Genomic DNA, 26041 nt, shown 5'->3' on the forward strand with positions numbered 1-26041 from the left:
TCACTGTACTGTGGTTATATAAGAGAATGTCCTCACTCTTAGGAAATATGGGTAAAGGGTTGACTGTCTGCAACTTAATCTCAAATGGTTGACGGGAGGGGATTAATAAAGCAAGGTGTGGCAAGATGCTAACAGCCGGGGAGTTTGGGTGAAGGGCATGTGGGAATTCTTTGTACTGTTCTTGCTTTTCGAAATTAAAAATTTTTTAAAAACACACGCCTTCTCAGAGCGTCTCTCATCCCATCTCTATCCAATGTAAAGAAATTCCTCCACCTACAAACTTTAAACTCAAGAACTCTGTAAGCACAAAATAACTCTACAAAGCAGAAGCCTCACCAGCGTCTTCCTCCAGCAGATGGTGCTGGAGTAGTAGTTTTTGAACCTAGCTTCCTGCAGAATCAGCTGGAAGCCTTGAAAAAATTTTTTCTTAAGCCCTGGGATCCACGCAAGACCCTTTAAATCAGACCCTCTGGAGCCCAGCTCACAGGTGATTCTAGTTGCAGCCAGGGTGGAGAACTTCTGCATTAGATGACGTACTACTGCAGACCTCCACTTAGATTGGAAAGGTGGATTTAAATCCAAACTGATGCCATTGAAAAGTCCTTTACTCATGAACTTGCCACTTACAAACTTGTGTAGTGTTGCCTTGTGTAGGATCGGCCCTTCAGAAAGTAGACAAATTAAGTAGGCATCTGTTGCTCCAGTGAGAAGCTGTGGACCTCTACAGCTAGCTTCCCACCCCAGCTTTGGGGAGACTCCTGCCCTATCTTGGCGTTAATATTCCTAGGATAGATAGAGCAAAGAATCTCTAGGGAAGTGCATTGGTGTCAGGCCTCCTGAACGCCTCTGTACACAGATTGTCAACGAAGGGACAGTGGTCCAGCTGGGTGAGGTAGTCACTCTGCTGGGTTTGAATATCCAGTCTTGTTCTTCATGGTCACCAGCAGAGGGAAAGGCACACCCAGAGCTAAACGCACTTAGCTCTGTTACCTAAGAGCTAGGATGTGGAAACAGGTGGAAATGCTGAATCACCCAGCTGAGTGAGGCTACAGGACCTCACGTCTCTATCATTTCTTGATCTGATTACTTTTCTGTATTCCCCACTGGCCTGTGAGCTCTGACTGTGTCTGATTTACCTTCCATCTGCAGAGTCTCCTGCAGTGTCCAACACATAGTTAGTGCTTGGCAATATTATCTGTTGTTGCTGTTTTTGGCATCTGACAAATGAATACTCACCAGACTGGCCAAGTGTTAGCAAGCTAGTATTTTCTGCATCCCAGACCAATGAGACACTGTACTTGACACTCCTTCCTTCATGGAGACCCCAACATTAGGTCCTGGGAAACCCATCCTCCACCTGCATCCTTCCCAGCCCTCCCCAATCCACTAAAACGTCCGTCTCCCCCAGGCCCCTGGCTACCCCGGGCCTGGGGCGAGCTGGCAAGTCCCTAGGCCCAGACAGCTGGTGAAAGACTCACGCTCCACCGGGCATGAGGGGCTGGAACTTCCATTGCTCCTCCTCGCAGTCCAGGAAAAGCCGGTTCATGATCTTGTTCTTCTCCTCAGGGGGGATGAAGTTCTCGATGATTAGGTACCTGGGAGGAGGAATGAGGTAGACGGGGCCACGTGAGACCGCACAGTGTATATGAAGGTTGAAGGATGAGAAAAAAGAAGCAAAGAGGCAGAGGGAACAGAGAAGGTGGAAAAACCAAAAAGTTGGGGGGAGGGAATCCCTAGAGAAATAATAGAGCTTGAAAATCGCAGTTTCTAATGCAAAGATTATAGACTCAGGGCCTTAGGAGTTACTTCTGGGCAGCACCCGGCATGCACTTTGCGGGGTGCATCAAATGCAGGCCGAGGAGAGGAAGGAGGAAACAGGAGGTAGAGGAAACTCCAATGGGCCCCTCCCCCATCCCTCAGACACACTCTGTTCCTAAGGTACATGGACATGGGTGAGGAGACAGTCGGAATGAAGCCTTCAGGAAAGAGAGGAGCCTGTCAGGGAGAGGCCCAGGGCCTGAGGGATGGCTGTGAGAGCCCCAGATGGATAGAGGAGGGGCCCTACTTGAGCTTGAGCTCCCGGGTCTGCTCATTCTGTGCCTCTTCTAGGTCCTGCCGCACGCGGATGTACTCATCGTGCTGGTCCTGAATCTCCGCCTTCACCGCCTGCAGCTTGGCGTAGAGCTGGGTGGGGACAGGTGCAGCTCAGAGGCTGTGCAGTGTGGCAACCAATGTGGCTCCACTCCGCTCACCCAGCCTGGGTCCCGACAGCTGCAGGCTCAGGGTCCACCAGCTCGGTCCAGGATGAGCCCAGGGCCCACCTCTGAAGCTCCCTCCTGCCCCACCATCCATCGGAATGGGTTATTCTAAAGGCTGCCCTGTCCCTCCCACACTCTGGCCTGTTAACCTGCTCGCTCAGCTGCTGTCCACATCGTGCAATGTTCAAATCTGAAGGGATGCGAGGGAACTTCTGATCCAACACCCCCTTTTATAGGTGAGGAAACTCAGGCACAGACTTGCTCAAGGTTATACAACGAGGTAACAGAAGAGCCGGAATCAGGACGCAAGTATCAGGACTGCCGTCCAGGGCTCAGGGAAGGAAGGGAGCCACAGCCAGTTTGCAAGGTGACCCATCCAGCCGCTGGAGAGGCAGGAGTAGGATGGGTGAGAGTGCAGTGAGACGCGCAGTGGTTGAGAGTCCGCCTGCCGATGCAGGGGACGCGGGTTCGTGCCCCGGTGTGGGAAGATCCCAGATGCCGCGGAGCGGCTGGGCCCGTGAGCCGTGGCCGCTGAGCCTGCGCGTCTGGAGCCTGTGCTCCGCAACGGGAGAGGCCACGTGTGTGAGAGGCCCGCGTACAGAAAAAAAAAAAAAAAAAAAGTAGGGGTGTGGAGGGCAGCTCCAACCTTCCTGTCCCACCCCTAACCCACTGAAAGGTGTGTCCCTGGAAACTGCCACTGGAGCTGGGCCTCTGCCTGGCCTGCTCTGGGGCAGCCACCTCAGCAATCTAAGGGCGCTCCAGGTTCTTCCCAGAATCCAGACTGGAATTTGCTGCTTCCTGCCCTAGGCCCTCAGCTCACGCACACGCCTTTCCCTGGCCATGGACTTTGCAGGGTCCTGGCGGCCAACATTCTCATCCCTGGAGAGCCCTGTGCTCCCTCTCAGTGCTCCCAGGCTCGAGTCTCCTCAGGTTTCCCCACCACTCCCCTGGCCTGCTCTGTGCCTGGTTATCCAAACTGTGACTCACTGGTGACACCAGAGTAAAGGGGGAAGTTACCCAGGACCACGAGGATGGCAACCCTGGAGAGTAGAAGTAAAAGTGTTCCCAGCCTGTCCGGCCCCTCCTGGCCCAGAAGGAAAGGCTCTATCCCACCCCACCCAGACCCCCGCCTACCCCCCGCTCCTCACCCAGCACCCACGGAGTGTAACTCAGGGGGTCAGCAGTCCAAGCAAAGTGGGGAGGGGGTCGCTAAAGCACACGCCCCTTGGGCAGGTGACGTCTCCGGCAGAGGCTGCCAGGCCTTTACACACCTTGACCCAGTTCTGTGTGGCATCTCACCTTCTTGAGTTTCTTGGTTTTGACCTCCACCTCCTGCTGCAGAGACGTGTAGGTGCCCCGGAGCTCCATGGTCTCCTCGTCTCGGAGCATCATCTCCTGCTGCATTTCCCGTTCGCGGCGTTTCTAGGCCAAGGCAGGGCGCAGGACTCAGCGGGGCAGCACGTACTGGGGAGCTCTGCCTCTCATGGAACCTGGCTTCGTCATGACCACGGGCGCTAGGAGGCAGCAGGGAGCACCCCATGGCCCACATCCATTACTCCCACCCCATCCTCAGTGGAGCCTCTCTGAACCTTCTTCTCAGCTCATATGGCCACGCTTTTGCCAAGGCACTACCCCCCATGGAAGGAGACCTCAGCCCTAACAGCTGTGGCATTCCAGGGGTGTCGACCCCGTATACCGATGCCCAGATACTGGCTTTCCAGCTGCCTCAGCCTCTCCCATGTAGTATCACAATTGATTGGTAAGACGAACAAACTGTGGTTCTTGATGATTTAGGGCACAGTCCTGCAATTGGCAAAGAACACACACCTTTGTGGAAGGCCCAGGAATTAGTACCAGGTGCCTTACGGAGGCTGTCCTCATGGAGAGCCACCACCTGGGCAGTGGACCCAAGGGATGCAGGGCAGCATGCCTTAGGTTCTCAGCGCTGTAATTCCAGGGATACTGAGCCCACGATGGCTCACTGCCCTAAGCACCCCCGTGCGACCTCAAGGCCATGTGCCCCTCCCACCCAACCCAGGGACCTGAAGACCCCTGCCCTACCTGCTCGGCAATCTCCTGCCTCTTCAGCTCCAGCATCTTCTGCTGTTCGTTGGTGTGGTCCATGATGTTCCTGCCCCCGATGAGCAGCTTGCTCTCCATGGCCTGCGGACACAGAGGGCTGAAGAGATGGGCTTTGGGGCTTTTCAAAGGGCCACAGCAGCCCCAGCTTGAGAGGTCTGGCTTCTCTGTTTTGTGGTCCTTCCAGGAGGGGACAGAAGATGTGTCCCAGAAGGAGCCTCATGACCCTCAGCAAGTTTCCCCCTCCAGCCTCCTGGGCCCCAGCACAAGGCTCCCATTCTCAGCAGGACCATTAGGTGAGACGAAGAGAGGGAATCCCTCAGAGAATACAGGGCACCTGCTCTGTTTGCTTTGGATATGGAAGCTTTGCTTTGGATATACGGAAGGCTGGTTCACCACGCTTGGGAAGGGAGTGCGGGTGGCAACCTAATCCTGGCAACAGGACCCAGCTGGTGTTAGGAGGCGGGGAGACACCGGATACAGTCACTGGGCAGCCCAGCCCTTTAGGTAACTGACTCCTGACTCAGGAAGGGGGTTCTCACACAGGCAGCAGGAAAGGCTCTAATCTTCAGCTGGAAAACAGAAGAAAAGCCAAAGGGAGAAAACTCTGCAGCACTAAGGGGCGCATGGGGCCCCAGAAGCAGCATGAGCTTTGGAGATGGCCAGAAAGACTTGGGCTCTACCCACCAACTGCAAGGTCTCGGCCGAGTTATCTGTCACCTCTCACGTCCATAACCCTGGAGCCGCCTCTGCTCTGGGAAGGAAAGCCACAGCAAACATCTGCTGAGTGCTACCGCTACCTGCCAGGTGTCTCCATCCTCACCCCCAGAGAGACCCCAGGCAACAAGTAAAGAAACTGAGAGGAACTAGCCTCAGGCCATGCAGCTAGTTAACAGGGGTGAGATCTGAGCTCCACGCCAGTCTCCCCACTGAGCCCCTGCGCTGTGTGCAGCACCCCCAGCCCGACCCAGCACTTGGCACAGACATTCCATAGATGATGGTTGAATCTGAAGCTTAAATAATAAAGGAGTAGGGGAAACTGTTTAAGTTGTGACTACATTAAAATGCATTTTCAGGGACTTCCCTGGTGGCGCAGTGGTTAAGAATCCACCTCCCAACGCAGGGGACACGGGTTCGAGCCCTGGTCCGAGAGGATCCAACAGGCCACGGAGCAGCTAAGCCAGTGCACCACAGCTACTGAGCCTGTGCTCTAGAGCACACGAGCCACAACTACTGAGCCCACGTGCTGCAACCACTGAAGCCCACGTGCCTAGAGCCTGTGCTCCGCAACAAGAGAAGCCACCGCAATGAGAAGCCCACGCACCGCAACGAAGAGTAGCCCCCACTCGCCGCAACTAGAGAAAGCCCGCGCGCAGCAACGAAGACCCAAAGCAGCCAAAAATAAATAAATTAATTAATTTTAAAAAATGCATTTTCATTATTGCTAGTCAGAGGGTGCTGCCCGGGGCATGCCAGCTGTCCACTGATTTCATCCCAGGCCCCCTGGAAGGTTGAAAACACCTTGAGCCACTGACCTGCCTGAGGGCTCTCCAAGCAGGGTGTGCTGGCAGGATAGGGGAGCAGGGGGTCCCTGTACCATCCGTCACGGAGGACAGAGCAGGACAGGGGTCGAAGGTTGCTTTCGCGGGGTCAGAGGTTGGGCTGTGTGAGGGTGACAGAGGACACGGAGTGAAGCAGGGCCAGTCAGAGCCGCCCCACGCAGCCTCAGAGGGAGCTGTTGCCAAGCAAGGCACCCTCCCCATGGCAGCGTAGCCAGGGCTGCACTAGCACCTCCCCCAGGCCCTGCTCCTGGCTACCATCTCACCATCCACCCACCTCCACAGCACAGACTCCTTCTCTCTCACGGTCACACTTGTCCACCCTTTGCATGAGTGACTCCTTAAATTGTGTGCCCCAGGCACCTTACCCACCTCACCTGAGTCCCCGCCCTGCAGCTCACTCAGCCCCTTCATCTGGCCAGTCATTAAATCCCATCAAGTCTGTCTTCTGGGTACAGCTCACCTTCTTCCCTCCTTTTCATCCTCATCACAACGGCTCACTTCACTGTGGTCCCCATGACTCACCTGGATCATTGCCAGGATCTCCCCCCACCTCAGTTTCCCCTTCCAGCCCTCTCCACATGACACCCAAGGGGATCCGCCAACCACACAAGTCTGAACATGCCTCTCCTCTGCTGCAAACTATTGAAAGGGCCTCCATTCCTTGCAGGATGAACCACAAAGTCTGTAGCAGTTACTGGCCCCGTGGGCTGGTCTCACCTACTCCCCACATGTGCTCTGTGCTCCAGCTTTGCCAAAAGAATCCCAGCCCCCTGAGTGGGCTGTGCCTTTTCACAAGACCAGGCTTCTCTCCCCGCTTCACATCCACCTGGAAAATGGCTACTTTCCCTGCGAGACACAGCTTGAGCATCTTGGGAAGTTTTCTGATTCCCTCAACTCTGCACATTTCCTCCCTTAGGCCTCCTCAATAGCTAGGACACTTTCCTACTATTTTCCCATATTGTCCCATGATTTGTTTACATCCTGTCTCCTCTGTGTGCTCCTTCAGGTCAGGAACCATGTCTTACTCGGATCTGAGTCTTGGGACTTAGCACAGTGCCTGGCACACAGTAAATGCTCAATATGTTTGATGAACAGAAAGGACTCCTTGGGGTAGCCTCAGAGAGGGGTTCCAGGTCCTTTCTCTGGGCTCACTCATCCAGAGCAGAACTGGATCTTCACCTCAGCTTCTCCTTCAATTGGTCAAGCCACATGCACTGGCTAAGGGGCAGAGAAGCAGGGTCTGGGCATCTGGGAAGCCTGGCAGGAGGGATGGGCTGGGTGTGAAGAGGGAGGAAGGAGGAAGCTTCCTTGTCCACAGAGGAAGCCCCCGACTGCTGCAGGCCATGGATAACTGATCCCTCTAACTGTAATGGCATTTGGGGGGACCTGGTATCTGGCCTGGCCCCCCATTCTAGGACACACTTGCCTGCTCCAGCCCTGAGTCCTCACACTTCCCTTGGCATGTTATGTGGCCCTAGTGTTCTTCACTCTTTGCCACCGAATAGAAAGACACTAGTTCTCAAAATAGGTTGCGTATTAGAATCGCCTGGGGCGCTTTTGAAACTCCCAGTGCCAGGCCACATGGCAGGGTTATCTTGGTCCCTTCCCCTCACAAGTGGCAGTGAGAACTCCCAAGCCAGATGCTCTAGAGGAGACTCTAGTAAGGAAGACACAGGGCGACAGCTGATGCCCTGCTTTCTCCTACCTGATGTAAAGACTGGGGATGAGGATGGAGAGAGAAGCACAGGGCAAGGCACCAAGAGAAAGAAAACCATCCTTTTCTTTGCACCTGCTATGCGCCAGGTGTCTCACACTTACTTCTGCTAATAACCCTTCAGGCATTGAGTCTCAAACGTTGATGTACATTAGAATCACCTGGGGAGCTTTTAAAAGGCTCAGTGCCCAGGCTACATCCCACTGCCAGTTAAACTGGAAATGGAGGGGGCAGGTGGTGAGGTCCAGGCATCGGTGGTTTTCAAAGGTTCCCAGGGGATTCCAGTGTGCAAATTTGGGAATCCCTGCTTTTAGCAGTCCCCAGAATCAGCATTATCTGAGAACTTGTTAGAAATGCAGAATCTCAGGCCCTATGCAGACCCAGTGACTCAGCATCCGAGACCCCCAGGTGACCTGTGCGACGTGTTTTAAGTGGCATATTATTAACACCATCATTTTTCTGCCGAAAGCTCAAAGAGGTTAAGTAATCCATCCAAGGTCACATCACAGCTGTTCAGTTTAAATGGAGAATCCAGACCCAGGTTTGCCTGGCTCCAAAGCCCATGCTCTTCCTACTGCAGACAATGTGTGGCGTGCTTTAGGAAGCAGAACCTGCTATAAGAAAAGCAACGCGTTTCCAGCAAGAGGAAATCATGTCTGACTAATCTCCAAGAGTCCTTTCAGGGACAAAATAGATTATTTCAGTCCATGGGGAAGCCAGTGGCCAGAACTTTAGAGGTTAAAATGCTCCTGGCAAGGTCCTACATCAGAGGTTACTCAAAGTTACATGGGGGAGGGGGTGAGGAGACAGAGAAACGGGAGGGGGATGAGGGAAAGGAAACAGAAATGAACAGGCACCTCTCTAGGTGGAAAAATGTCCAAATGTTAAATGGGGGTACTGACTTCCATCAGAAATCATGCAAGAAAGGGTGTACAGGTAAAATACCAACTTCACAGATGCCCCCAGATTCTTGCAGGTGGTAAAAAGCAGAATTTCTAGGCCGTGTGAGCTGACCAAAAAATGGCAGATGAGCGTCAGTTAGAATTTTACATTTTGGGAAAAAGTAATCTTCGCTCTACTCATTAAATGATAGCTGTGAGCCATCAGTTATAAACCAAAACAGAGGGAAAAGAGGGGGAGTAATTCTCTATTGTTCCCAGAAGACGTTGGCTTAATATGCTGCCACAGCTAAAAAAGCTAAGAGCATCTGGCCAGGCACCATCTCCAAGGCTTTTTGGAAACAACACAAAAATCATTCTACCCTAATATAAAACTATGATGCAGCTGAATCTGGAGTACTGTGTGTAGTCCCTTGCTGCATCTCCGGGGACTTGAAGGAGAGAGAAGATCCAGAGAAGGGCAGCTAAAACCATGCAAGGGCTATTATAAGAGACTTAAAAAAAATAGGACTCTTTAGTTGGCAAAGACAAAGAAAGGTTAAGAGGATAGACCTGGAAATTATACCATCAAAACAGGTGTGAAAAGGAAAGCTCCAGGCTTTTCCAATCAATCCCTAGTACGGAGAGTAAGAGCTTGTACCTTGAGTTTTAGAACAAAGAGAAGTTCTGTTTACAGAAGGTAATAAATGTATGGAATGCATTATCTCAGGGGTACTGGATTAAATACCTCACAGTTCATTAAAGGATTCTGGGGACACATTTTTAACCTTTTATTGTCTTTTTCCGCTTTCAGAAAAAAAACTGCACTAACATCAAATAACCACAGAAATAAAACAAAATGGGAAAAAATTCATGTATTCCTTCTCATAGCTAATTAATTAGCTTTTTCCCCCAGATTTTTCCATATGCACACATCATTTTTTCACATCTATAGACATGGTATAAATATAAGTTTATGTCCTGCTATTTCCATTTCATCAAATATCTCAAGAATTTCCTGTTACTTCCATAAGGTTTATGATTATATGTTTAATGACTGCATAATGTTTAGAGTGGATGATTTATAATATATTTAATTAACCCCCATTATAAGATATTTTGGTTGTTTGCTTAATGTTTACAATAAACACTCTGTGCATATAATTTTTTTGGCCAAGCAGCGTGGCTTGTGGGATCTTAGTTCCCCAACCAAGGATTGAACCCAGGCCCTCGGCAGTGAGAGCACTGAGTCCTAACCACTGGACTGCCAGGGAATTCCCAATTTTTTGCTTTTTTAGAGACTTTCTCAGAAGGAAATTTCAGGAGTGGACAGAGGGCTGTAAACATTTCGTATATCTTAGAACATACTGTCAAGTTACCTTTCTAAACCACTGCCAGCAATAAATAATGGAACCATTTTTATTACAATGTCATAGTCATCAAGTATTATCATGACTTTCAATTTTACTTAATAAGAGATAGAAAATTGAGCCTCCCATTTATTTTATATTCTCTATACCTTTGCGGTAGACTTGCAAAGGTCTGATCTCTCCTTTTACAAAATGCTCCTTTATGCTTCTTTTTTTTTTTTGTGGTGATTTTAAAGTGTGGAGATGGACCTGATTCAAAACGATTCTTTGTTTGTTCGGCCCACACCTTCTCCAGCTGCCCACACGTAGCTCAAGAAACCCATTTGGACATTGTCAGGCAGAACTTCAGCTGCCAATCAGGCCCGGAATCTGATGCATCAGCCGAGACTACCAGGGCCTCCAAGTCCCAACCCTCCTCCCACTGCCACCCCCACGATGTGATTCCCAGGACTGGTTTCTGCGCTGATTCTTGCTCATCAGGCTTCGTGTTAAACCTCCTCCTTGGACCTGGAAATCTCGCTTCAGGATGTCTCCTTCTGGCCAGGCCCTGGGCTCCATGAAGAGGGTTCCTGGACGATGCCTGACTGCCCGCATCACCCCATCCCATTTGTCCACTGCCCCTATGCTTCTCTGCCTAGCCCTGCCCCGACACACATGTGATTTAAATGACAACCGAATGTGCCTTACCGGTTTCTCGCCAAGTCTTGCCCACCGGCCCAGCCCACACTGTCAGCCAAGCCTGCCTGACAGAACCTGCCTCATGCTAGAAGACGGGGCTGGTCCTGGCACGAAATCTGGGGGTGGGCCCCAATCCAGGTGCAGGGCCTCAGTGCCCGCTTCTCCCCAGTCTCAGTTCATTGCTGCCTGTTTCATCCCCCCGCTCTGAAATATGTCATGCATGGCTGCAGTTCTTTGCTTAGAAACAGCTTTTTTGCTCTTGCTTTTGCTTTTCCCCATTTCTTGGAGGATACCAGTGGCCGTCTCCTCCTTTTCCTCAGAGATCTCTGTCTTTAACTTTAATCACCTAAGGAGGGCAGGGAGGGACAGGGATGCCTCAAATCCCTGGGCCCACTTCAGGCTGGGAGGGCACTAAGCAGAATATGGGGTTTCTAGTCCCCAGGAAAAGTTCCCTAGAGCTCTTAGCTGCCCCAGTTAATGCTGCCCTTGTGATGTCTCAGGGCAAAAGAGTCCAGGTGGGTGGGGCCTGTGGACAGGACTGGGTTTGGTTCTACTGGTTCTAAATATGTCCATTGTAACTAAAAGGCCAGCAGAGGCTGTGGGGTGGAAAAGACAGGGCTGGGAGCTCCAAGGACACGGTCTGACTCTTGCAAGAGGGAAACGAATCACCGGATAACTAAGGTGACCTCAGGGAATCACCCCTACCGCCTTTGCTTTACAGATGACAAAACTGAGGCCCGGAGATGGAGAATTCTAAGCCTGGAGTCTCATAATTACGGAATCGGTATGTGTGTCTGCTCTTATATTGACTATGCAACTCTCCAAATAATTTCCCAACTCGATTAGGGTCCTCGATTCCAGGTATGAGAGGCAGGTCAGCTGCTGTGACAATTAACAGCCAAGATCACCACAGGGACCATGTCAGCTTGCAGATACAGCTTGGGATAAAGGTGAGAGACTCACCTTTTCCCATTCCAGGAGCAACTGTAGTGCAAAATCAGGAGGAGGAAGGAGACCCCAGCACTCATTAAGTGCTGATCTGGAAAGCCAGAATGGAGACAGCCGGGCCCAGACAGCCACCCTTCTGAGGAGATATCATCAAGGATGATTTTACAGAGAAGCCAAACAGGCTCCGCGCTGCCACTGCCAGCTAATCTATGACATTCTGCAGGAGACAGGAGTCTCAGATGCAACGTGCCATGTGCCTGTGGCTGGGCTAGGTCCTTTTTGCATTAATCATCCTATTTCATCATCACAAGAACCTTATGAGATAACGAGTATGATCCCCGTTTGACATAAAAGGAAACTAAGGCTCAGACAGGTGAAGTGACTTGCTTGAGGTTATGGAGCGGCAGAAGTGGTATTTAAACATCAGCCTCCTAATTCCAAGTCCAGGGTCCTTTTTCTTGCTCCACAGCTTTCTCCTGGGTTCAGGCAGAAAGGTGCCTTGGAGGAAAGCAACATTTGGTCTTAGCACCTTTGCCAACTCAGGAACCATCAGGAAAGCTCAGGGCACCATTTCTTTCTCTTCCAGATGAAACAGGCAGGGTTCTGCTGAAGTCGCTTCTGCCTGTGTGAAGTTCTTATAGGGGCCTCTGAGATAAGCAGGATAGAGCTCTTAACTGCGTGTGTGGGGGGAGGTCGCCAGTAATACTAGGGTCCCCCAGAGAGGCTGAAACCCGAATGCTCACGGGAAGGGCCACCTCACAAGTTCCATGGTGGAAAGATGTAAAGGGCACTGGGCATGACAGTCAGAGAACTTGAATCCTGGTACACACTCTACCATCCTATTTGCTAAGAAATCTAGGGCATCAGCTCCTGGACTTCAGTTTTCTCATCCGTAAAATGGGGCAAATACCCACTAACCTTGCAGGCTTTGGGTAAGAATGGTGAGTTGCATAATAGATGTGGAACTACCTGGTAAATGATAATGTACAATCAAATGTCAGTGGTTACTTGCTGTTCCAGTACCTGATTGACATTTACCCACCACTCATCACAAAGAGCAAAACAAAATAACTACTGCAACAATCCTGGCTCCCACCTCTTAGGAAATACGGCCATGCCTACCATCACAGACCTGCTTCTCCTTTTGCGGCCACTGGTTATAGATCTCAAGGAACCAGCAGTAAGGGAAGAAGAAATGAAAGAGACAATGGTGGGGGGAAGAATAGTGCTATTTTCAGTGGTTCTCTGCCTTGGGGAACATAAATCAGGAAACCGCGTCCGAGTTTCCTGCCTTGAGTCTCCTTGGATGGCTCAAAAATCTACATAAATGGTCTTTCAAATGTTAGTAATTCTCTCATCAAGAAGAAGGAACAATTAGAGATCAGGAAACATATTGGCTGGGGAGTGAGGTAAGCTGGACTCTACTTCCAGCCTTGCCCTGGACAGGGTACGGATGCCCAGAAATGCTTCAGTCCACCCTGGAGACAAGCAGGAAGAAAAAAATCAGCCCATCTACTTGAGCGAGAAAACCATGAGCACTTCAGATCTGATCCTCACCTTGTCTTTCTCCCCTACTTCCCTCACTTATTTGTGTTGTGCTAAAGGGTTTCTCTCCAGCACCAGGGATGCGAACCCAGCCAGACAACAGAACGCAACAAAGCCAGCAATGGATAAATAAGACCTAAGGATCCATAAGGTGCAGACTCAGTATTTTACAGATCCTGGGTCGTTCAGCCTCCAGCTTCCAGGTAGTGCTTGGTCATTCCTCTCCAGCCCTCACTGCCCCTCATCCAGGCTGTCTCTCACCCTGGGCTCCTGACCCACTGCTTCCAAGATGAATAGGCAAATGGTGCAGAGAGCAAGGAATCATCTACTGATCATTTCTTACAGTCCCTGGGAGGGGAAGTGACTTGTCCAAAGTCACAGGATTACCAATAATTGGGTATCATTAAGAATCATTATCAACTCTGGATTCCCCTCAATTATTCACTTAAGCCAATCTTCCAACCATGTATTAACACATTTCTTTTATATATTTCTCTCCTTTAAAAATTCTAGATTTGTTTTTGTTTAATTAACAAAGTAATATATGCTTGTTGTAAAAACACTATAAAGTGAAAAATAAAAGCCCCCTTCCTATTAAAATCCCTAGAGATAACCATTATTGGTGAGTTCTTGTGATTCATTCCAGAAACTTAAACAATTTAAAGACAAGGTTAAGCCTATCTACTGATTTGTATTGTTGGTCATAGTGTTAAAAAAGACTTGTCGATTATATGAATGAACGGCTCTAGGCTGAGGTCAGAGGCTGGGGGTTTGCATCATGTGGAAGGACAGAGTTGAGTCAAGCATCTCAGCAGACAAGTGCTCCCACTGGGGCCTACCAGCCAGGGATCTGGCGTGGAGCCTTCCTTTCTGAGTTGGTGATACAGTGTGGAGGGGAAGGTCGTGGGCTTTGGAGTCACGCAGACATAGGCTCATATGCTGGTGCTAACACCTCACAGGCATGTGACCTTGGATGGTTCCCTCGTTGTTACTGGGCCTTAGTATCCTCATTTGTCACATGGAGATTAAAACACTACTACTTCATGGTGCTACTGTGGAGACTGAATCAAACAATGCGAGAGTACGGCGAGTACTTGGCATTAAACATGCACTAAAGAAGCGGTAGCTACCGTTATTATTCCAGTTGTTGCTGTTATTATTATTCTGCTGGCTCACTTGAAGAAAGGAGAAAGCCTGCAGGTCCATTACCTACCACCGCAGAAACAGTTCAACCCAGGGCCTGGCACCCCTCAGTGAAGTACATCTGAGAGGAAAAGGAGACAACTAGAAAGTAAGTCTTTAGTCTGACCAGGATTTAATGCCCAGGAATTCCTCGGGGTATTAAAAATTCTAGATATACTCCAAAGCACTGGTACAGGTGCCCTATAAGCTCTGAGCACGGAGTCTGCCTTGTGCAGCTCCCATGGCTGAAGGGCTGGATTGGTGGGAAGCGAGACCATTTTCTTATCTACTCAGGCTACCTGATTCAGCAGCTCTCAGGCCCAGCTGGCCCCAGAAGTGCCCCAGACTGGCTAGGGACAGCAGGCTGGCAGGGCACAGATGGGAGGGGGTACCCTTCTCCCCCTGAATTCCAGGCCCTTCCTCCTAGTCCTCAGAGCACAATGAGAACATTATCACAGCCACTTCATCCAATCTTGCGCTATCCGGGGGCTGGAGATGACTAAGGGCAATATGATAATACACTCCGCCAGCCAACACACAGCAAGAGACACCCAACACTGGACCAAAAGGCCTGCTGAGCCCCAACATAACTTGAATCCCAGAACCTCTGATGCAAATGTATTAGTCTTAAACGCTTCCTGCCGGTCCAACCTTTATATTACCAAATGCCCCCAGCTCATGGAAATTCTGTTAACTGACCACACCCACCAGGGAGACGAAGGAATGAAAGTTACTGCTCCCAACAGTGCCAAGAGGCCATGGACTCTGACCTAGATACCAGACCCAGCCTGGAGCTCTGGTCACTTGCTATGGTGAGGCTTCTTCTCTTAAGGATCATGGACGACTCAGCTGGGATGGAGGTGCGGGTGCGCACAGTTCCGTGACGACCCGGCCCTGTAAGTCTCAGAGTGTCTGGCGTGGGGCTGGTGTCCTTGGGGACATGTGGAAGGAACCAGGCCAGTTTTGGGATCGTAGACACTCCCCAGATTATTGGGGAGTCTCTAGAGACTGGACACAGCCCTATGTGGAGACTAACCTTAAGATCAGGAGACTGGAACCATGCTATTTCACTCTCTCCCCCTGAGCATTTTCTCTCCCAGTTGGGGTTTCTCCTCCCCAGAAACACTGCTGTCCACCCCTTACGCACTCTCTCTCCTTCTTTCTTCCCGACTCTGTGACTCCATTTCTCTTTCCCCTCTTCACTGTCCCCCTCTACTTCTTTCCTGTCTTTCCTCCCATTTTCTTCTATTTTCTGCTTCTCATTGTCTTTCTCTAATTGGCCATGATAGAGAGCTGGAAATATCTCTATTATTGGTTGATCTCCTTCATTAACATTTAAATCCTGTCACCTTAATTTTCAAAAAGATGAACCGAACATTTCATATTTTGCTTTAAAAAATACTACTTTTACTACTTTTAACAATTAAGGACTTTGAAGAGGAGGGGACTTTAAAGATCACCTAGTTCAATGGCTTTTCTGGTACCTGAATCCCTTTAGAGCAACTGTGACATTCAGTTTCTCCTCGGACACTTCCAGGGATTGGAGCCCATTATCTCTAGAAGTAGATCGATTCTAACTATTAAGAAGTTCTTTACATTGAGCTTAACCTGCTCCTGTAACTCCCACTCCCTGGTTACCAGGATAATCGAGGATACAAAAACAGTGCAATCAGCAGAAGGGCAGTGAGGTACATCCTGAGTTCAAAGTATGGGGTAGACGAGTTGGCTGTTAGCTTCTCTTATCTCTTGCTTAGGCAGGCGAGATTGATGACATATATTACAGCCAGACTCTGGTAGGCCTTGAATGCCAGACGAAAATGTGATATGTTTAACATATCAGGAAGGTAGTCAAGTGAAAACATCCATTAAGCAGTTGAAGATAACAGTAATAAAGTTATTATTTACGAACACTTACACGCCGGGAACTATGCAAAGTGCTTTAATGTCGATTATCATCCTCTCAATAGAACTATGACATAGGTACTGTTACTATCCCATTTTACAGATGGGGAAACTGAGGTCTCAGAACTAGTAAATCACTAAACCCAGGCCTGCCTGACTCTGATATCCATGCCCCGAAAACAGCACTCTACAAAAAAAGGTCAGCAAAGACCTGGACAGGAGACCTTGATTTGGGAGTCACTTACATAAAGGGAGAGAGCATCCAGAACAGAGGGCCAGGGGGCTCACTGGAGCCCTCTTCTACAGATGAGCCCCCAAACTCCACTTCCGGTCCCGTGCTTGCTTCTAAACTCCCCTGCTCCACCTCCTGCCGCCTGCGGGACTCTTGTCACCTTAAACTCAACGCGTTTACACCAGCTCCTGTCATTTTTCACCACCTCCCCAGCAACCAGTTCCCAGCCCAATGTTCCTGATTCTTTAAGCATAAAAGAGGATCCAAGTTTGTGTCAAACCAACCTGGGCTCAACTAGATTTGCCATATACAAACCATAAGGCCTTGGGCAAGTCATAAATCCTCAGTTTTCTCATGTATAAAATGGGAACAGTAATAACACCTTTCATGGAAGATGCTTGTAGGGATTACATGAGATAATTTGTATACCATATATGGTATAGGGCTTGGCTCGTGGCAAGTGTTAAGTAAATGGCATTATTCTTGCAATTATTGTTGTTTCTCGGGCTTGAAACACCTCTTGCATAACTGTTTATGGTTAATGCCAATGCTGAGAAATAGGAGGAAGAAGAGGGGCCCACAAATAGACAGTAAAAATTCAGTGCGGTCTGTACTCTCTGTAGTGACCTCATCCCTCTGGCTTTGGGGGCAGCTTCTGCAGGGTCTCTTTCCCATACCCACCACAGAGAGAGTTGGGCTCTAGCCAAGCAGCACCCCGCCCCCTCCCTCCAGACCTACTTACTTGGGGATCAACAAGCAGTGCTGTTGTTTCTACCTCTTCCAGTCCCCCCGTCAGTTCCAGCCTGCATATTGTCTCATCTGCAGCCCTTGCCTCCCCTACATACGTACTCTTCTTTCCTTCTAAAGATCTAGAACCAAAGCTTTAGAAATCATCTAGCCCGAGCCCTCAAAAACTTAAGCTCAAAATTAAAACAGTCATTAAAAAATGTTCCGGGGCTTCCCTGGTGGCGCAGTGGTTGAGAGTCCGCCTGCCGATGCAGGGGACGCGGGTTCGTGCCCCGGTCCGGGAAGATCCCACATGCTGCAGAGCGGCTGGGCCCGTGAGCCATGGCCGCTGAGCCTGCGTGTCCGGAGCCTGTGCTCCGCAACGGGAGAGGCCACAGCAGTGAGAGGCCCGCATACCGCAAAAAAAAAAAAAAAAAAAAAAAGTGTTCCTTGCACAATTAAAGTGGGCCTTCTCCAGATCAAGCTACGGGCATCCCAGTCCTCACTGCAGTACGTGCATTGTACACAAACACTGGAGTCGCCATTGTACAGAGGCATAACCTCAGCTGTGGGTCTGCCTGTGACTTTACCAACTCTCCCTACCTCTCAGGTCTAGTATGCTATCAAGCCCCCCCTCCCGGAGACACGAGGTAAGTATGGATGGCTAATGACTACTGATAAACAGGGCACTAATGACAATCACAAACCCTCAGACACTTGCACACCCTCCCATCCCCTGAGGCCCGAGGTAAATATGAAAGGAGACTCCAAGGAGACAGGCATGGTGTTTGTACACAGTGAGGGGAGAACAAAGGGAACGGGGAGCCTAGAGGTGGCGGGCAGGGAAAACAGGCGAGACAGACTGTAAGATGAGTCAGAGAGAGTGAATGAGGGCACTGGGTCGCATCAGCTACCGCTCAGCTGCCCCCAGGGGTGGTGTGAACTGGAAGAAGGGAATGAGGGAGGCGACAAGGGGAGTTGTGGAAACTCAGAAAGTGGGAGCCGGAGTGTGTTGCAGATGGGGAGCAGAAGCTCAGCTAATTTCCAGGAGGGACCGGAGCTCCCGCCTTTGGAGGGCTCCCGGATCTTTCTCGCCTGGCTCTGTTCCCAGGGCTGCAGGGCTATGGCAAGGCAGCCGGGATGGCAGGGGAAGGAAAGCGTTAAGCCAACGACAAAGATGTCAGTCCTAGAGATCACTGGACCCCTGCTTGGCAGACAGAAGCCACCCAGTGGCTGCTAATGCCCTCCACTGATGTAGTGCTCTCAACGTATTTCAAATGCCTTCACACTAATGATCTCATTTAATCTTCAGCACAGCCCTGTGAAGTGGGCAGGCTTGGGATCATCTCTCATATGCTCCTCCCCTCATTACCCAGTGGATCCCTCAAGAGCCCTCAGATTGCTTCCTCTACCCTAGAAACATCCAACACTGAACCAGCAGTCCCTTAAGGACTATAGGGAGGTCGGGGTCCTCTATACAGGCTCCATTCAGGGCTTGCTGGCTGCTGTTCGTCCAGGGCTGGGTGTGACAACAAGTCACAGAATGTGGAATCATTCCCCCCCTGGAATTTACCAGGCAACCCTCCCCCTGAAAGCCTGGCACATACTGACTATTTCACCCAGTCCCTAGGAAGCTGTGTCAGACTTCCCCTCATCAGACCAATGGAAACCTGAGGCCTAGAGAGGCAAAGGCCTCTGCCCCGAGTCACACAGAGATCAAATGTGGAGGAATCCGTGAAGACTTGGAAAGAGCACAGGTCTGGGGCCATCAGAAGACCTGGGTTCCAGTCCTGGCTACGCCTGCCTATTAGCCCATGTCACGGAGACAGTCGCCAGCCTTGGTTTTCATCACTGTCAAATGGAGATAGTAATACTCATCTCTTGAGGTTGCTGGGAGGATTCCATGAGATTAAAACATAAAAGAGTTACATAAAAATGAATTACTCTGATTATCAGGTAGCACAGGTAACAACATCAGGACATTGGTGTAATGGAAAGAGGCCGGACCAAGTATAAAGAGTCTGGCTCTCCTTAACTCACCTGTGTGGCCCTGGGCAAGTCTGGGCCTCAGTTTTCCAAGGCCCCTGGCAGCTGTAAGATGGCGGGGGGGGGCGGTTCTGTGGGCTATGCCTCTGGTACAAGAATTCTGGCTCTGGCCGCCCTGACCTCTTGACAGTCCCATTATCCATGCCCCACATTGCCTTAGATCCAAGAACCTTACTGAGGGAACCAGGGAGTGGCCAACAATGGGAGATCCCATTGGATCCTTCGCTTCATCCCTTCTACCCATTTGCTCAGGGCTGAAGTGCACTCTCTTAGCTTCCGTTGACCCCCAGCTTTAAGGGTGGATGGGGAAGGGAGTAAGGGGTGGTGGTGGGGCTCTTGGTAATGAAACTGGTGACAGATTGCCCATGTAAGATTTCCTGGTGGGAAGCACTAGACTGCCTGGATCCCCTTCCTCCTGGGACAGCTGAGTCTAACTGTCCTGCCTTTAACATCCTGCTTCTCCCAGGAGGACCCCAAATGTACCAATCCCTTTGAGGAAGCGGCTCAGCATAACCCTTGCTGAGCTCCTGGAGGTGAATTACATACTAAATAAGCAAGGCCAGAGCCCCTGGTGTAGCAGCACATTCCCATAACACAGACAATGGCCTGTAGCTCATCTGTCCCTCTTCCAGCCGTTGCCACTCTCCCTCCCAGGCAGGGCTTCCCTGCACCCCAGCCCACACTCCTGAGAGGGACTAAGAACTGGTAATGTTTTGCTCCCCCCAGCAAGTCATCAGCTCACGGTTCCTTGCGTTCTTCCTCCAACCCTCAGTGTTAAGGACTCCAGGGACCTGGAAATGCCTGGAACATTGAGTCATGGCATCTGCAGCATTGAAACTTAACAGGTCTGTGGTTGGCCAGGCAGGGGCCTCTGCAGCTTAGTTCCAACGGGGCCTGGAGGCTTCCCCAGGGAAGGGAGCAGCTCAGGAGGGACGCCGAGGCCCTGATATCTCTCAGGGCAATGGGGAATTGGAACTTACTAGGATGAGGCCTGGGTGTGGGGGCCAGTTGGTTTGTTTTTCAGATCAGAAGAACCTCAGAGATCACCCAGGCCGACGCTCTGTTTTACAAAAAGGGAAACTGAGGCTTGAGGAAGGGAAGAAGCAACATACACAAGGTCACTCAATGAGCTGTAGCAGAGCCAGGCCAAGATGCCAGGTCTCCAGCGTAGACCCCGGCGCTCTTTCCAACCTTCTGCGTGATCTCCTTCCTAAGATTCTATGCAATGGGCCCAGGGGACCACTGGACCACTTTCACAGGGAGCAGGACCCATGTATAATCCTGCCTCGCCATCCAAGAACTAAAAGAGCCCAAGGGCCACTGGTTCCAGCTCAGCCCTGCCGCTGTGTAGGATGGAACCTCAGTCATGTCACTCTTCTGAGCCTTAGTCCCTCACCTGTAAAATGGGGGTTTAAGAAGCAGGACCCCGGATGGCTACCGTAAGAATCAAATGAGATCATGTATGTGGGGCATTTTGTAAACTGTGAAGTGTCCAAACGTCAGATATTAAAATGGTGTGAGGTTTGATGGTGCTGCAAAGGGAGGACGTCATGAGGGAGGTGGCCAGGCAAGAGTGAGAACCCACACCCGGATGGGGCTGAGTGCCCGCCTGGCTGTCCGTGGACCTGACCGGTACTGGGGGCCACCAGCAGAGACTGACAGGCAGCAGGTCAGACCAGTCCAAGCTCACTGGCTTGAGAGACTGCCTGCTGCTGTGCTCTGTGTGTGTGCGCGCGCGCCACGTGTGTGTGTGTGCGTGTGTGCGTGTGTGTGTGTGTGTGTGTGTGCGTCCTCCTAGGTGCTCCAGGGAGGCTCTGCCTGGCAGTCCAGAGTCACAGAAATTCGCCTGCCTTCTCCAGGGGAGCTCTTGGCAGGAGGGCAGGACACTTTGCTTCCGGCCAGGTCACAGACCCTCAAAGAAAAGCCTGCCAGCCCAGATCCCTCTGGGGACCTCTGGAGAGCCCCTGCTCCCTCGGGGGCTCTTACCTTGTACTTGGCTGCGAGCAGCTCTGTGGCCTGCTGCTCCCGCCGCAGGTCTTCCAGCATCTTCTCCTTCTCCTCCAGCAGCTTCTGCTTCTCCTCGCTCACCAGGCTGCGGTCATCCTGGATGGCCGCCTTCTCCTCCTCCAGCTGCTCCTTCTGCTCCTGCAGGTAATTCTCCATGTTCTTGTCCAGGGCCGACTCCAGGGTGGGCTGGGGCGGGCGGTAGTTGTTGTTGTCATCCTCCTCTTCGGCCACCCAGGCCTCCATCAGCGGCCCCTCAGGGTACCCAGCCGGGGCTGACACGGCCTTCTTCCTGCGGCTGCTCTTCCTCCGGAGCCGCTTTCCCAGCATCCCCTTCTTCTCCAGCTGGGCCTTCAGGCGGGCGATCTCCTCCTGGAATTCCCGCAGCAGCGTGTCCTTGGGGTCCTCGTTCACCCGGGGCTTGTTCTTGATGTTCTTGGCCCGGTTGGCAAAGCGCAGGGTGGAGAGGCTCTCATCGTAGCTGTGAGAGGCTGGCCCCAGGGTGGCCACCATGATGGTCTTGGCATTCCCCCCCAGAGAGTCCTGGAGCAGCCGGGTCAGCTTGGAGTCCCGGTAGGGGATATGGGTGCTCCTGTTGCCCGCCAGAGCAGCGATCACGTTGCCCAGGGCAGACAGCGAGAGGTTGATTTTGGAGGCTTCCTTAGGCCTCTCTCCACTACCACCACCACCTCCACCACCGCCACCACCCGTGGGCTGCGTGGCCGTCCCTCCAGCCGCATTGGGGCCTGCCTTGTTCTGCCTCTCACTTCCAGCCAGGTCCACGAGGTTGAGCTTGCCCACACGGATGTGGTCCTGGCCATCCAAGCCACGCTCACTGCACTCCACGGTGATGACAAAGATGGCATGGGAGCGGGAGCTGACCTCATTCATGTGTGTACTACCCACCGCCCGGGTCTGGTTCCCCAGGTTCATCACGTGCTCAATCTCCTTGACATTCTTGGTGACGAAGGAGGACAGGTCCTTGATATAGACGCCTGTCTCAGGGTTCTCCTTCAGCTCTAGCCTCTTGCCAGGCTCCTTGGAGAGCAGGTCCCGAATCTCCTCCTGGTAGATCTCCAGGTAGGAGGCCCGGACCAAGTACTGCTGGTTCTGGGAGCGCGAGATGTGGGTGAAGATATGCTCAAAGGCATTGGGGATGACCCCGCGCTGCTCGGGCTCCACCCAGGTCCCCTGCATGGTGTAGGTCTTGCCCGTGCCGGTCTGTCCATAGGCAAACACGGTGCCATTGAAACCTTGAAGCACCGAGTCTACCAGGGGCCTCACGGTTTCATCATACAAGTCTGCCTGCTTGGAGCTGGCATCATACACGGCATCAAAGGTGAAGGTCTTGGGCAGCTCCCCTAGGGCAGCGCGGGGGTTTCGCAGTGTCACCTGGCCCAGTTTCACGTCCATGGTCAGGATCTGCTCGTGACCAGAAGCCTCCTCCTTCCGGCTGAGGGGGCGGCACCGGGCCACCACCTTCAGGGCCTCACTGGCCTTGGTTTTACTGGCCATCTTGCTGCTCTGTCCTTCCTGACCACCCCCCCCACCCCTCTCCGCAGCCTAGGCGGTCCTGCTGTCCTCCCTAGGTCCGGATCGGCGGGGCCGGCCCAGCCCCCAGGCGCCGTTCTTCAATCCGCCTGTAGACTCCTAGGGTGGGGATGCTGGGAGGTGGCCCCGTCGCTGCTGCAGTCCGGGCCTCTACCGCTCTCCGGTCCTCGCTGCACCAGCTGCGGAGGGAGAATTAGGCAGAATCGCCGGGCAGCAGCGGGAGCAGCGCCGGCCGAATGGCAGTACCCGGAGCCCGCCCCATGCTGGGGCAGCGGGAGCTCTGCCGTAAACAGCTACAGCAACAATGAGATAAAGGAAGAGGAAAATGGGATGGGGGTGGGCGGCAGAGCTGTCTTCTCCTTGTCCTCCTCCTCCTCTAGGGATCCATGGCGGGGGGGCTGCAGGTCCTGGGCGACCAGGGGTCCTGGCCCTCCCGAGGGCAGAGGCTCACCTGGAGTCCTCTCCCCCAGCTGGGGGATCATTCATTGCAGCCAGCGCGGCTGCTGCTGCCCTTGCCTCCTCCTTCCCCGCCGTCGCCACCGGAGAATGAGAGAGAAAAACAGAAGGCGATGGGGCGGAGCAGCGGCAGCGAGAGTGATGTTGCCGCCGCGCTGCGGCCCCAGCTAAGCCGCCCGGCTGGGGTGGGGCAAGGGGCGGGGCCGTGGGGCGGGAATCGCGAGCCCTGCGCCGCCAGTGCGCTGGGGACCCGGGTGCATGCCCGCTCGCACCCCCACAGACCCCTCCGGAATGACAGGCTCCGGTGCCGACCCAGGTCCTGTGCGCACCAGACGGGTGCAGCGCAGCCACCGCCCGCCGTCACCCCACTGGGCCGGAGCATGCTGGGAGTTGTAGTCCTGCCTTTGTTAACCCGGTTCTGGCAGGTTGCTAATGACTTCTCCAGTCCGGTAGGCCCCTCCCTCTTTGGCGTTCTGCCCCAGGAGTGACTGTTAGAGGTTGCAGCCTAGCTGGGGGGGGGATGCGGGGTATCCGCTACGCACACCTGTTTCCTCCACAACCAGCATCCCCTGTCTCTCTTCTGCTCCTGCCTTTCTGCCGGCAGACTCGTACATGTCACCCCTCCCCTTAAGGGTGTTGCCAGGCATTCTAACTCCTAAATGTTTCTTGACTCTGTCCTTTCCTCTCCCTACCCTGGTTTACTTCTGGCCTTCCTTTTCTGTCTCCTGGAACCAGCTTCCAGCTGATTCTCTCCTCACATCCTCTCCGCACATGCACCCTCGTCCCCTCCCCTCCTCCAACACCAGCCTTCCATATTGTATAAAAAGCCTCTCCGTCTTCTGACTCCTGCCACTTCCCAGCCTCACTTCCAGCTACTCTCCTAGAGAGACTCTGTGTTCCACACATTCATTCCTTCAAACAGTCACCCAGCACCTGCTAAACCTCAGGCCTTATTCTAGGAGCTGGACCTTCCTGTCCTCAAGGAGCTCACAATTCTAGGAACCATTTTTCGTTTCCTTCTGGCTGTGCTGTGTTGCATCTTTGTGACTTTGCCAGGAGGACCCTGTTACTCTTCCATACTTGGTGCCCTGCTGCGTGGGCAGTTCAAGCACCTCCTCCTCTGTGAAGCCTTCCCTGACCAATCTCTTTTCCTTAACAGAGAGAGACACAGAATCTGCATAAAACAAAACTTGGACTCAAGTTGCAGTTCTAATCTCCATCCAACTGTGTGACTTTGGGCAGTCACTTACCTTGCCCTAGCCTTAGTTTCCTCATCTATTTAAAACAATTAGTTTTAAAGTGGTTTTGAGGCTCAAATGAAACCTCCTGAAATTCTGTACCAATGAGAAGACTCATTTTTAAGCAAGCCCTTAACACATGCATATGTCCTGGCTTGGCTTGCCTGACAGCTCCTGCTTCCTTGAGAATCCTGGACAGACCAGGCCCGTGTTTGGTGTTCCACTTTGGGGTCTTCATATTTTTTCCTCTAGGATACAAATCAAGTATAATTCCTCAAGCCCAGGGACCAAGCCAATGTCCTACCCATGCTCCACTCTGCAGAGGGGAGTTGAGTCTATGCATTGCATCCGAGGTGTCCATATTCTCCCACCTTGAGGCCCTTCTTCACAGAGGCGTCAGAAGAATCTTTCCACAAAACATTCCCAGTCATGTTATTCTCTCGAGGGCCTATTTGTTTAGTTCTTCAACTCTACAAAACCTGTCTCCTCACCTCTTCCCCATCTTCGAATACCCAGGACCCAAATGCCAGCTCAACTGGAAGCTTGAGGCTTAGCTGGTGGCTTCCCCAGTTCTGAAGTTTCCTGGCCTTCCTTAGCCTTCTCTTTGATCAAGTTCTACTGCTTGTGATTCACTTGATTTTGGGACCAATTACTGGGTGAGGTTTTGGCTCCAGCAACCTGACTTCTGAATGGACCATTTGGCTCTTGAACTGCTTTCCTGTTGCACTTGGCTTTGCTTTTTGGAGTACCCTTCCTCTGCTTTGGCTTACCTGCTTGGCACTATAGTGCTGGGTAAAAGGGATTCTGGCCCTGCGCTCCCCACCCAGTGTCACTACCTGGCAAGGCACTTGCCCAGATCCTCCAGCACGGGAGGGAATCCCATTGATTACAAGATGTGTGACAGTAACTAGATTATTCAACTTCTCTGAACAGCTATTTCCTCAGTAGAAAAAGTGAGGATAGGAATGCTTACCTGGCTCACAGCGTTTACATGAGGATTATGTAAGATAATGTATGTGAAAACTCCCAGAACATAAAAGACATTCAAGAAATAGTAGTTTTCCTTCCTTTTGTCCTTTGCATTTAAGGTTGTTCAAATCCTGTGTCTCCCTTTTCAGCAATCCTTAACCAACTGACTTCTTTCAACTCTAACCATTGAATGGTCCTAAGTCTTCTTTTTCTTCCAGTGCCACCCTCTAGTGATCACTACAGTTTATGGCTTCACTTAGTATCTAAATGATTCCTAGGGCTTCCCTGGTGGCGCAGTGGTTGAGAGTCCGCCTGCCGATGCAAGGGACACGGGTTCGTGCCCCGGTCCGGGAAGATCCCACATGCCGCGAAGCGGCTGGGCCCATGAGCCATGGCCGCTAAGCCTGCGCGTCCGGAGCCTGTGCTCCGCAACGGGAGGGGCCACAGCGGTGAGAGGCCCGCGTACCGCAAAAAAAAAAAAAAAAAAAAAAAAAAAAAAGTGGAGTTTAAATGATTCCTAAATCTGTATTTCCAGTCCAGACTTCTCTGTGCTCCAGTTCTATATATTCAATTCTCTAATTGATATAGCCACTTGGATAGCTCCCAAGTACCTGAAATTCTACTTGTTAACACCAAACTCATCGTCCTCCCCTCCAAACTTGCTGCTCCAAGAATGGTCCCTAGCTCTGTAAACAGCTCTTCC

The 26041-nt window shown here is 51.8% G+C and overlaps 1 protein-coding gene across 2 annotated transcripts in view; it reads right to left on the bottom strand.

The window, feature by feature from the left end:
• Nucleotides 1–23298, bottom strand: part of KIF3C (kinesin family member 3C) — a 35515-nt gene extending 12217 nt beyond the window's left edge. Inside the window, exons 1-5 of one of the 2 annotated variants that reach the window (XM_032653190.1) lie at nucleotides 21107–23282; nucleotides 4320–4421; nucleotides 3558–3680; nucleotides 2066–2184; nucleotides 1479–1595 (exon numbers count right to left, since the gene is read on the bottom strand). In XM_032653190.1, coding sequence (XP_032509081.1) covers nucleotides 1479–1595; nucleotides 2066–2184; nucleotides 3558–3680; nucleotides 4320–4421; nucleotides 21107–22639 — 1994 coding nt within the window. In that variant the 5' untranslated portion in view covers nucleotides 22640–23282. Of the gene's footprint in view, nucleotides 1–1478; nucleotides 1596–2065; nucleotides 2185–3557; nucleotides 3681–4319; nucleotides 4422–21106 lie in introns of both variants that reach the window. The other variant, XM_032653191.1, reaches the window with a different exon arrangement.
• Nucleotides 23299–26041: the final 2743 nt, after the last annotated feature.

The sequence above is a fragment of the Phocoena sinus genome, chromosome 13, assembly GCF_008692025.1.
Source record: "Phocoena sinus isolate mPhoSin1 chromosome 13, mPhoSin1.pri, whole genome shotgun sequence".
Classification (NCBI taxonomy): Eukaryota; Metazoa; Chordata; class Mammalia; order Artiodactyla; family Phocoenidae; genus Phocoena; species Phocoena sinus.